This window comes from Labrus bergylta, chromosome 1 (genome assembly GCF_963930695.1).
Source record: "Labrus bergylta chromosome 1, fLabBer1.1, whole genome shotgun sequence".
Taxonomy (NCBI): domain Eukaryota; kingdom Metazoa; phylum Chordata; class Actinopteri; order Labriformes; family Labridae; genus Labrus; species Labrus bergylta.
The window spans coordinates 26,797,895-26,810,382 of NC_089195.1; the positions used below are offsets into that span (position 1 = coordinate 26,797,895).

The 12,488-nt window shown below is 40.6% G+C and overlaps 1 protein-coding gene across 1 annotated transcript in view; it reads right to left on the reverse strand.

Moving 5' to 3' along the window:
* Window positions 1-12,488, reverse strand: part of ctnna2 (catenin (cadherin-associated protein), alpha 2) — a 337,796-nt gene that overhangs the window by 32,945 nt on the left and 292,363 nt on the right. Inside the window, exons 10-12 of the mRNA XM_065958018.1 lie at window positions 2,977-3,069; window positions 1,633-1,789; window positions 608-808 (exon numbers count right to left, since the gene is read on the reverse strand). Coding sequence (XP_065814090.1) covers window positions 608-808; window positions 1,633-1,789; window positions 2,977-3,069 — 451 coding nt within the window. The remainder of the gene's footprint in view (window positions 1-607; window positions 809-1,632; window positions 1,790-2,976; window positions 3,070-12,488) is intronic.

The window sequence follows — 12,488 nt, forward strand, 5'->3', positions numbered from 1 at the left end:
AGCAAATAAAACAGTCCACACTAAGCACCACTTTAAGTTTAGAGTGTTGGAGAGCTCTCACTTCTCCTGCTTACACCTTATATACTGTGAGAAGTATATAGTTTGTACTAAACATGTGTTGGCCCTGAGTTTGGTCTGCCACAAGGATAAACTCCGTTCTCCTGGAATGTGCTGTGACACACTGTGACCGAGAAAAAAATACCAGATGAGATATGGATCAGAGGCAAGAGTGGCAGAGGAGTGAACAGGTGGCGTCCAGGGTTTGTGTTAGAGCCAAAACACTGATCCACACTGTGGGACGCTGGGCAGCCAGGCAATTAAGGTGTGTCTGTAGGTCACTGACCAGACTGGAAAGCTAATGGAAGCGCTTGTGTGTGTGTGTGTGTGTGTGTGTGTGTGTGTGTGTGTGTGTGTGTGTGTGTGTGTGTGTGTGTGTGTGTGTGTGTGTGTGTGTTGTAATACTCCTAAAGAAAGTAGCTTAAGGCTTACTGCAACATGTTTGATGCAAGCGCAGTACAATGCTGAAGGATACTTTCTTAATAATACAAATAAACTGCGATACATTTGTTTTTGTTTTCCACACCAGCTCTGTGTACACTTCACTTACCAGTCTCGGACAGCAGTTTGATGGACTCCAGCACACGCTCAGTGTAGACCCCAGGTTCGTAGTTTTCCATCTCGGCATTAATGATGTGGACCACACGGGCGGCTCGGCCACGGATGGCTCCAGCGGTTCGGTCAAGAGTGTCCACATCTCCCTCTTGCAGAGCAATTACGCATTTGTTGACATCCTCAAGGATGTGGTTCTCTTGGGAAAGGCAAAAAAATAAATAAAGTTACAGCTGTAAATGGAACCGGCAAGACTAAAGGCTGTCTCTTCATCTTTGAAAGGTTGGAGGACGATTGAGTGTCCCTCAACGTGGAATAGTCATATTTTCAGTATTAGTACTATATTTATTCAAATTCATGAATTGTTATGATTCATGTTTGTCCCTGTATTTGAAAGAGATGTTCTAAGTGAAAATATATTAAGTTGAGAACAAATACAATTTTAATTGTATAACCATTTAATCATCAACAAATCAAGATGAATTTGGGATTTCCCAATCAAGATGAATGAACTAAATTAATGTAATGTTGGTAGTGGACAGACTTTATGGATAAGCTTGAATATTTAAATCAAAATGCAAACATACAGAATGAAGAACCTCCCCCCCCCCAGTAGCCACAGATTGGACTTTAACCCGGGCCGTCCACTTGGAGGACTATAGACTCTGTACATTGGACACAACCTAACCTAGCAACCAACCAGGCCCAGAAAACCCCATGTCAACTTAAAGGAATTACCATTTGTGATTCTTTTGTCTTGCTCCCTGACTTTGTGTTTTCTCTGATTTACTCTTTTGTTGTTGTTGTTGTTGTTTTTCTAAATTAATGTCATGGTTTCTTATTCGTCATAAAAGTTGTGATTCTATTCTCACATGGATTGACCACAAAAAAAATATTTTGCAAGTCAATGGTGGACCCACAAGTCACTGAACGAAACCTTGTGGATGAGTGAGTAGAAATAAGGAACCTCTTGTGATTGTCCTCTATAAGCCATTCAGTGAAGCTTGCTGTACGGTCTCATACCTGACACAGAAAGGAAGTCATCCACAGAAGTGATGTCATCCACAGCCTCGGTGAGGATGCGCACCTGCTTCTCCCACTGATCCTTGAAAACGTCCATGTTGTCCTGGGCTACTTTGCTTTGGGGGCGGGCAGCCAGTGTGAGAGCGGCGTTGATCACCTGGCACAGGAAATGGCCAACATTATTAAACAAGATCGGGTAATCACAAAACAAAGTATGTCATGCTAAAAGACAAAGCTGGACTTTCTTCTCGCTGTGAAATTCCCCCCCCCCCCCCCCCCCCCCTAAAAAGCTTAGGATGTATAAGACACACAATGTAATGCAGTGTTTAACCAATATAAATAGCAACACAACAAAATAAAAAATACCGTTCATAAATGTGTGTTGTCCAAAAGGGGTCCATGGATGTATTACATTCTTTTCATTTCCACAGATTAAAGGGAGCAAGGTTATCTTTTCCAAAATAAGAATCTTAACTTCAAGAGTATGCTCCATGTAAGATAGAACATTCGGCTCTGTGCCAAAGGCGATCAACACTTCAGAGGATTTTATGATTTAATGATGAAAAAAAAAGAGAGGCAAATTACGTCCCTATTCCTTTTATTTTTAGATTAGCCCACTGAGACTCCACACATCAATAGTATTAAGCACATTACTAGGTCAGCTTTAGCCAGAAATAGCACTTAGTTTTTTTTTTTTTTGTCCCTGTTGTTTTAGATATAGTTTCAAAAAGAGAAACTCTGATCTGGACGTGGCATTTACTGAGGTTGTATTTAAGGGGAGTGTTTGCCTGTGTGAAGATAAGGGACTCTACCCTGAACAGATGGAAATATTTCTCTTTGTTCCACCCCGTCTTTGTTCTTTTTTCCCCAGTCACAAAGTCTGTCTCTATTAAGATTTTTTTTTTTTATCTTTGTATGTCGAGCATGCCTAAAGTTATCAAGTTTTGCGTGTAAGTGGGTCTCAGCAGGTGTGCATGGTGGGGCCTGCACATTTGATCCAGAGTCTTACACTCAGCTGCCCTGCTCCATGTCTCTTGTTGGGTCCCTTGTGAATGAGGCCTACAGTTAACCTTGGCGACAACAGATCGATTTCAACCTCCTCCTTTGCTCGCATCCTGAGAAACACCACTTCAAGGTCCACCTACACATCATCATTCAACGCTCCGCCTCTCTCTCTGCCAATGGGGATTCTCTCTCTTTTGTTCCTAGCTGTTTCAGTTGTCATGACTCTCTAAAGATACAGATTTGAAGCACATCTATGAGAGTTTATAATTACCAAACGTCTGTAGTGCTTATGTAGAGAGCTTTCTATTATGGGATGAAAGTGTTGTTTGACATTCTTACCTGTGGACATAAGCTGTCGATTTGGGTCGCTGCCATTCGAACCAACTTCACACCCTCTTCATTGTTGGAGATGGAGCAAGCCAGGTTAGCGACCTTGATGAAACAAGAAAAAAATAACATAATTATTGGAAAATAAAGCATAATGCTTGTTACCTGAAGGTCCTGGGCAGAAAAAAATGTCCATGTCCAACATCAAACAGAAAAGTTACAGAGGGTCAGCACTGAAATCTAAAGAAACCCTTAGATTGAGTTTCATAAATAAAAATCTTGAGCTTCAGTTGAAAATTGATTGTTCTACCCTAAATAATCAATGACTCATATAATCTATATATTTGTATTAATATGCAATTTATTCACGAGGGATGAGGGTTTTCCCAATATTTCATATGGACATGTGAATGTTCTTTAAAGACCTGCATTGATACAAACACGGCACATTATATTAGTTTCATATTGTGATTTTTGTAGGGGAAAAATCATTTTAACAATTTTCTATGAAATAAGCGAAAAGGAAAAATGGACCAAAGATCAGATTCTGCTCAACTAGTCCCTTTTCATTTTCAAACACATAATTAGAGTACAAAGATTGTGCCAATACTGATGACACAGCTGCCAGTTTCCTTTTTGTGATTGGCAGTAGGCAGAAAAATAAATATGCAGATGAGCCATAGATGATCCAGATGTTGCATCAGTCCAACAGATACTTTCCTGCAGATCCCTGATGGTACATATCTCTTAATGATTGCATTGGAATTACTACAGACGAAGCACATGAACAAAGCACAGGTTGGAAAACAGCGCTCGATTGGTGCGAGGCAATTGGATCCATTCTGATCAAAAATGGCCAGGTTCACACAATATGTATGCCTTCAGCCTGACTCATTAGGTTGACATTTCCAGCATGCCTGTGATGCATGACTAGCATGCCTCAAACATCAGAGGTGTCGGTGGTGGAAAGAGCTGCTTTATTGTAAAATTAAGCTGCCACATGGTATTTATGTGTGAAACAACCCTTACTGAGATTTATGGATGCCTTTCCAGCATTGTACTGTGTCGTGATACAAATGTTTTCGTTCTGACTTCTTTATTTAAGAGTATATAAGAGTTTAGGTATATCCTGTCATTTTTTTAAATTCTAATTTAGACTTAATTTGGCACAGACATACATTCATTTCCTCAAGATGTATTAATTAAAAGCTATTTTTTTTAATCCATCAAATTTGATTGTTTCATTCAGGTGAACTTTGAAATAAAATGTGACAGGCGAAGAACAATAAAGCCGTACAAAAATAAGTCACAATTCCTCTCTGACAGAAACACATGGAGTCTGCTGTATTCCCACATGAAGTCGTCATATTCCTCCACAGTATCACTGCACTTCACAGCTAATTTTCATAACTTCAGACCCTGTATAATCCGATACCATCCTTAAGTAAATCAGTTTTCAGCATGAGCACCGGCTTTGAAACTGAGCTAAACAGACACATGCCTGTTGGCAGCAAAAGGTGCCAGCCTGCATTAGCACTTCTAGTGCTCACATGTCACTGTTTGAGTTAAATTGAGGTAAATCAAATTTGTGTTTGAGGACTCTTGCTTAGAGCTCTGTCTCTTTACTCATGACAGCAATGAGCACGTTGATGGATTGCAGTCCTTTATGTGAAGCACTGTGTGTGTGTGTGTGAGTGTGTGTGTGTGTGTGTGTGTGTGTGTGTGTGTGTGTGTGTGTGTGTGTGTGTGTGTGTGTCTGTTAGAGAGAGAGAATAACAGAGTGTGATTGAGACTTCGTGTTTCACATAAACATAAGTGGCTGCTGGTAGAGGGTTTAAGAAAAAAACATATGCAGCTCAATTTAAGGGACAACTCCAGCATAATTTCAGCTCCACGCACTCACTTACTGTCTTATATAACAATAAAGCATGCAGAGAATTCTGCAGAACCTATATTAAGAGGTGGCATGTTTGCAATCTCCTACTTGTGCTTGCAAAGTGAATTTGAAGTTAAATCTGCCAAGCGTCTGCAAAACACTCGTAGTAAAGAAAATGGCTCCAATTTAAGCCATTATAGCGTTTCAATTTGATTCTCCTTTTTCTCTAGCGGGTTAAAGCTGGAGGAAGCATTGCTTTGGTTTTTCTGATCATTGTACAATAAAGCAGCACTTTCCATTACATTGGCTTCTAAAACTCTTGATTTTACCCATTAATCCTGAATGAACACATCAACATTACACAGATAAAGGACCTGTTTTTGAGAAAGTTTGTGGCATGGTGTTTCTGTTCTTGGTTTGTGGGCACTTTTACCGCTGAAACTTTCCACAAATAACAAAGCTTTGATGTGTTATTTCCTGTGTCTCCTTGAGATACAAGGCTCTCAAGGAATAGGACAAAGGTGCGGCACTTTTTGTTATTTTATCTCTTTCTCCAATTACTGTACAATTGCACTACGTGACCGTAAGAAAGAATCTCCTGTCTCTGTCTGTATTCCTGTACAAAGTTTCTTTCCTCTAGTTCTGCTCAGGCCCAGCGGCTTTCTGACTGCTTCAGTGGGCCCATGTGAGGCAAAGGGGCAGAGGGCGTTCTGGAGGTTGGAAACATGCCCAGCAAGCCCACTCCATCCTATCCAAACACACAGAGCTGGGCTAGGGCCAATGCTGCAACACTCCAGCCAAAACTACTAATTGCAATTATCTAAGGAAGTGCCTCTCCTTTGAGCTTTGATTTTTTTTTTTTTTTTTTTCCAAAGAGAAGAGGGAAAAACTAAGACAGAAGGTTTGAGACTACAACACGCAAACCTAATGCTGATATGGTCAAGGATGTTGGAACCGAATATGCGATTTACAGACGTGTGTGTTTTTGTGTTTGTGCTCCTCTGTGTGGGAGAGAGAGAGAGAGAGAGAGAGAGAGAGCAAGAGCAAAGGAGCAAGAGAGAGAGAGAGCGATCCCTGCTGAATGCCCATTCTTCATTTTAGCCCCGAACAAAGAACTATCGATTTTGTTCTTTTGCTCTGCCCGGGATAATCACTTCAATTCTAATTTGATGAAGGTTTCCACTGCAGCCGGGAAGATGGGCATTCTCATGTATGCAATCTAAATCACCTAAATGGAGCTGAGTAACTGAAAATAGATCTGATGGTGTCATTTTTCCCTGTTATTTTTTTTTTTTTTAAGGCAGAGGGCTGTTACTGAGGACCTCAAATCATCCATAAAAGCGCAGAGGATGGTAATACATAAAATAAGATCATTTTAGTCGCCATTAATCAATGTCTTTGTACAATTAAATGGGATCAGTTTGTCTCCATGTCATCTCATAATTCTTCTTTTTGGTGTTCAGCTGCCATAGTTCTTATTTCAGGCCTTGAACTTTCTGCTTTTTAGGAGTTGTTGATCATTTTGGCTTGAGTGAACACATGACTGACTATGCCAAAGAACAGAAAATATGTGCTAGAAGAAGACTCCCTCTCAGAAAATCCCACCAATTTCGACAGCCATATCAAGCAGCTATGCACTAAACAAATCTCCCGTCTAGTTTGTAACTCAGTGAAACGAGTTACAGAGACAGTGCCAGCCAACATGCTGGATTTAAACGCCAAGTCCATTGAAGGAACAGGTGTAGAAGAATGGCTGTCAGAGAGGCAATCAGTGGGGCTGACATTTCATGTTATGCGATGTAAGATGGGAGCACTTTGTTCTATTAAAAGTCTGTCATCTGGATGTTTACCCGTGCAGGGATGGTGTTGTCGGGGGCCACAGGGTCGTGTTTTATCTCGTTCTAATGCACCAAAAACAACCAGAATCTCTCACTGCTCTTATTCAGCGCCTCTCTTTGGCTTCGGCATGCACTCGCACCCACACACACACACACACACACACACACACACACACACACACACACACACACACACACACACACACACAATGCGAGGTAAATAAAGATGTCTGTCAACATAGATGTAGCAGAACATGAAACAAGGGAATACAGTATGCAGACTGTGAAACAATTACAGGCCTGCCCCCCTCTAGAGTACTTCTATTTGTTTAAGTCATGAGCTGTCAGCTCCCAGTTGCAACGCCTGTACATACATCGTATGGAGCAGAGGGTGACAGAAACAGGTTAAAGTGCATGACATCAGGGTAACACAAGATGTCAAGGTTGTGTGACGCTCGAGTCTATAGGGAGTATTAAGCAGCAGGAGTTGACGACCTCCAGTGAGTGACTATAAAACACGCCTTTGAAAATCAATCCCTATTAAGGAAGTGAAGTGCGCATTGCCTGCAGGAAGGATGCCCACCGGGCTTGCAGCGACATCAAAAGGCAAGTCAGACCTTGCAGTGTGTTAAAAAAGAAAAATGTGGAAAACAAAGGCGATAGTTTTGTGAGCATGTTCAGCATGATAATGGCTCTAATGTCTATGCACCACTTGGATCTTTTTCAGATGAAGGCAGTTCTTTAATGATGGAATAAACATGTTCAGAACAATAAATCTGACATCATCATAAATTGTGTAAGATGATTTCCCTTCAGAGGGGAAATATTGCGTTCTTTCTCACAGTAAGTGACAAAGAAGCAGTGGATGTGGTTGAATTAAACTGTAATTTGTACATTATCCCGAACTTCATTTTGAAAATTAATAAAGTCTAGCAGACAAGCTAAAACGACTTTCTTTCGCTCGCTGTTGCTACGACAAAATCTGAAAGTAGGCGACGGGTTTGTGAGTCATTTTGATTACAGATTACAGCTTAATTGCTCCCTCTGCTACCTTTTTTTTTTTTCCTCCACCCTAACACACCCACCCTCGCCTGAGAGACAAAGTGGACCCAAATTGTGAGTGACTCTAATGCACTCAGTAGTTCTCTCTACACTCTACACTAACTCAGAATGGAAATGAGTTTAAGTCACTGTTTACTAAGTGACAGGTCCACTAATATGTTGCTGACTGGGATACAGTCCTCGACTCCTCCACACACTGTCTCCCCCGCACCCCTGCAGACTCCTGCTTCATCAGCTATGTGCATACAGATGTAGCTTCTACCACACAGGCTAGAACAACAGCTCTCATTATTTACACTGCCCGAAATATTGAGAAAAGAAATCTTTATAATAGACTCCAGTACATGGTCCAACAGCTCAGCCATATTTACCTTTAATAATAATAGTAATAATAAGTGGCAGTAATAAGCTTCTGTGTTATTAAATGTTTTATTTTAAACAATGGAGGTTAAATCAAATATAAGAGAAGACAATAGGAAGAGTCTCTTCATGAATCAAGTTTTCGTTTGGTCCTAAATCCGCTCCCCTCCCAATTGGCACCTGAGTGATTAATTCATAATATTAATGTCAACATTTAAATGTAAAGTCAATTTAAAGATAACAAAGAGGCAGCAAAAAGAAAACGAAGAACAGATATATAACAAATGAACCAAGCAACGCCTACAAATGTTTACCGTAAAACTTCTAATAAAAAGCCCCACCCCCCCACTTTAAGGCCCAGTCTTTTTTACTAGCCTGGTGTAGCTGCACATTTTGACATATAAAGGCAGGTCTCAATCAGAGGCCCCCAGGAATATAGTGTTGAAATAGTTTGTGGATCACAAACAAGGATAAAAAGCAGAACGACTCAAAAATGAAACGAAGATTCACTAAAACATCTGTCAAAAAAACAAAATAATGCTCGTATGTGTACATGAAGCAGGTTTACATGCTGCGTTCAAATACAAATCAAATAAGGGATTTATTTAGTTTGTTTATTGATGTGCTAATTTTGAACACCGTTACATTCGTTCTGGTGTAAAATTACAATTTTATAGTCTTTCCCATCTTTGCTGTGCACGAGTTTGTTTAAAAATAATAAAAAGCCCGTCTCAAATTGACGCCTGTCCCAAATATAGGAAGGGTCATTTCATAGACTGAAGTAAATAAAAGACCCGGCTATTAATCGAAGTTTAAGGGTGTGCCAATGACACAGATCATGTCTCAGGTCTAGCAGAGTATGTTCACCTGAACATTGTAAAAGAAGATGTTACATAACTGCACAGTTTGAGTTATATAACTAAATTCTACTTTCTCCAGAGCCTCGGACAAATGATCTACTGAACTATATCGTGTCTTCGTAATAGCTATAGAGAGTTCCAGAGAGAAGATATATAATAGTGTAGGAAAGAATCCATCACAATCTCATGTGAAGGCTTCTGCATTAATGCTCACCATTTTTAGCAGCTGTCAGACCTTAAAGTACATGATTATTAGCATGGAGTCATAAGCCGTATAGAAGAGGAAAATGTTGAAGAGTTCTTGTAGTAGAGACTGAATAAGACTGTCAAGGTGTCCATCATGAGTTTGTCGGGGAGTGTGGGATGTGCCAAACATGGCAGCCAGCGGATTTAGTGTTGAGTAAGATTCGCATGAATGCTTCAAGGGCTGCACGGTGATTCAGTGGTTAGCGCTGTTGCGTCACAGCGAGAAGGTTCCTGGTTTGAATCCCACTCTGTGTGGAGTTTGCATGTTCTCCCTGTACATGTGTGGGTTCTTTCCAGGTACTCCAGTTTCCTCCCGCAATCCAAAGACATGCTGGTTAGGTTAATTGGTGACTCTAAAATTGCCTGTAGGTTTGAATGTGAGTGTGGCTGCTTGTATGTCTCCATATGCTAGCCCTGTGATTGACTGGTGAAAAAGTCCAGGATGTACCCCGCCTCTCGCCCAATGAGAAGCTGGGATTGGCTCCAGCCTCCATTCGACCCCGAATGGGAAAAGTGTTTTAGTTAATGGATGGATGGGATGGATGCTTGAACAGAATTGCCTATTGGAATACAGAATCTACAAATAAAATAAATGTATACCAATGTGACGATAATAATATCAGTAAGTACTGTATGTTGGTAAAACCAAACAGAAAAAAGAGTTTTCACTTGTGTATGTTAATGGTTGTATAACCAGGGTGCTCATTCTGTAACGCTTAACAGTAAGTGGCAAAGGTGTGTGAAGAAATCAGGTTAAGACATTCACAAAGGTCCCTTGATAGCAACATGAAAGTTCACTGACCTGATTCCATACGGTCAATGAACTTTGAAGTTAGCGGCTTCCACATTAGTAAACATCCAGTTATGCAAAATGTTAACATTAAAACCACTTCGAGGTGTGTGCGTGGCTAATATGCTGATGTTAAGACAGTGCAGAGGAAGTCAGGAGGGGAAAAAACGGACAGTACACTCGACTACATCAATTATAGTTATATATGCCATGAGTTTCTTTCACTGCAAAAGAACTTTTGCAGGAATAATCCAGCGTTGTGTTTAACACAGCTCCTCAGCGGGTTACGTTCAGCTTCCGCTCTCTTCTCCAGGCTTATACGCTGCATTTGTATTTTGGTCCTATCATATGAGCATCAATACTGTACTCTACAGCCTCCGAACACATGGATCAAGCAGTTTAAAGATCTTTTAAGAAGAAAAACAAACATTAAGAGATTCTCGGAAAATTCTATTTTAGGGGCTATTTTGGCAAAGCTTATGAAACTGTAACTTCCACTTTATGTTGCCTGGAAACACCAGAATTAAGACAGATTTAAAAAAAAAAAAAAAACACTTCACTGAGACCTTGAATGCTCTTAAAGTAAGAACCTTGTGGTTTTTTTTTTACATAGAATGTAAAGATGCCACACTTACAAGCTACAATAAGATTGATATGTTGATTAAGCACATGTTAGGAACCCTCTTGGATGCCTTGATACTCACATTTGTGCCCCTTAAAAACATACTCTTTATGTTAGCGTATTTATGTTTTTTTTAAGAGGCCTAAAATTCCTGAATGACCTATTAGAAGTTTTAATAAAATTATATTTATGTGTGTCTGGTTTGCTTCCATTTGCATGCAAGGACTATGATCTGTTTGCTTTTTTTCCATTCATTCAAATCATATGATATACATATTATTTTTGGTGCAATTTCCACCAATACTATAGTGATCTCTTTCTGGTTGCATGAAAAAGATCATGGGGTTTTGACATTTTTTTTTACTTCTACTGAGAAAAACAAACTGCTGCTTTCTTTCCTTTCTCTTTCTGGGTCTATATGATTTTGAATCAGAGCAGTGATTGAACCCTCCAGAAAACAAGACAGCCTCCACAATCACATCATGGTCTCCTTGACAACCATGACTGAGCTTGCATGAAAGGCTGACAGAGTGTGATTTACAATGGTCGTTTCTCTGGAGCCGCAGCTGAGGAGTGGGTATTCCTGCTAATATCATGGCTGGCTTTCTCGATAAATATGATAATTTGCTGTGAGCTGCCGGGGAGGTGAAGCAGCGCTGCTAGCAGGAAGAGGGTTAGAGCTTTACATGAGACAACAGTGCCGGGTGGATGACTACACACAGTTCAAGACAAGAACAGACACATTCAAATGCCCTCACATGTGCAACACATACCGTAGCAGCGGAAATGAGAGTATAGAGGCACCTGACGTAATAGAAACGGTGAAACTAGCAATCTGTACTTCGCTTGTCCACCCTTTTCAAAGCAGGAATGCCAAGAACCAGTGGCTTTTTCAACCACTACCACTTACACAGAGGCTTCAATATGTGATTTATTTACATAGATATTTATAAATGGAAAGGCCATAGGAGGAGAGGATGCACCCCTGGAGAATAATATCCACAATATAAAATTTTATTGAGCTCAACAAGGGACACAGAGAGGTAATTGAAAGCAATATAAACAAATCATAAAGTTAGCTGACTTGGGACAACAATATAAATGCGCGTCTGTATGTTCGCACCTTTTCTACGAGCGTCTTAAAAGCGTCAATTTAGAGGCCAGGTTATTGGTTTATCTTGTTCACTATGCAGAGAATGATATGATGTACAGAAAAGGAGGGGAACACACCGCTGACTCACTTTTTCCTCTCGGGCGGAGGGCAACTCTTCACACTTTCTGTTGGCTTTCAGTGTCTCGCTGCTCTGCTGTGCTCCAGTCTTAAGGAGCAAAATCCTGGCTAGACTGATTTCTCTTTACTTTGCTCCAAGCACTCAATCGCACAGGGGGTGTCAGCACCGCCTATGCAGGCAGAAAGCGGTGTCACCCAGGTAGGTAGTACAGTGGTATGTTCATCTGAAAACATCTTTTGCTTTTTGTTCCTGCTGGTACTGTACTGCCACGGGGGCCAGACTGTCTCACTTGCTGTTCCTTTCTCCCTGGAAAACAACAAAACCAAAAAAGCAGCAAAGACTGTTTCAACTGATGTATTGATTTCTCTTTGCTCTCTCTCTCTCTCTCTCTCCTTCCCTCCCTCCTTCCTTTCCTTTCCAAGAGTGCTAGCCAAGCAGTCGGCTTGGCACCAAAACATAATTATGAAAATGGACCTCTGGGTTGTTTCTTTTAATCTATCCGTTCATTCTCAAGTCCCTCTGCAACAGAAGCTATTCAAAAACTGTTTCAGGGGCATTGAAATGTTTAACCCACTGTACTGTAAAGAATGCTATACTTATTGGTTGCTGTCCTAATCAGGTGTGAAACAGATGCATCA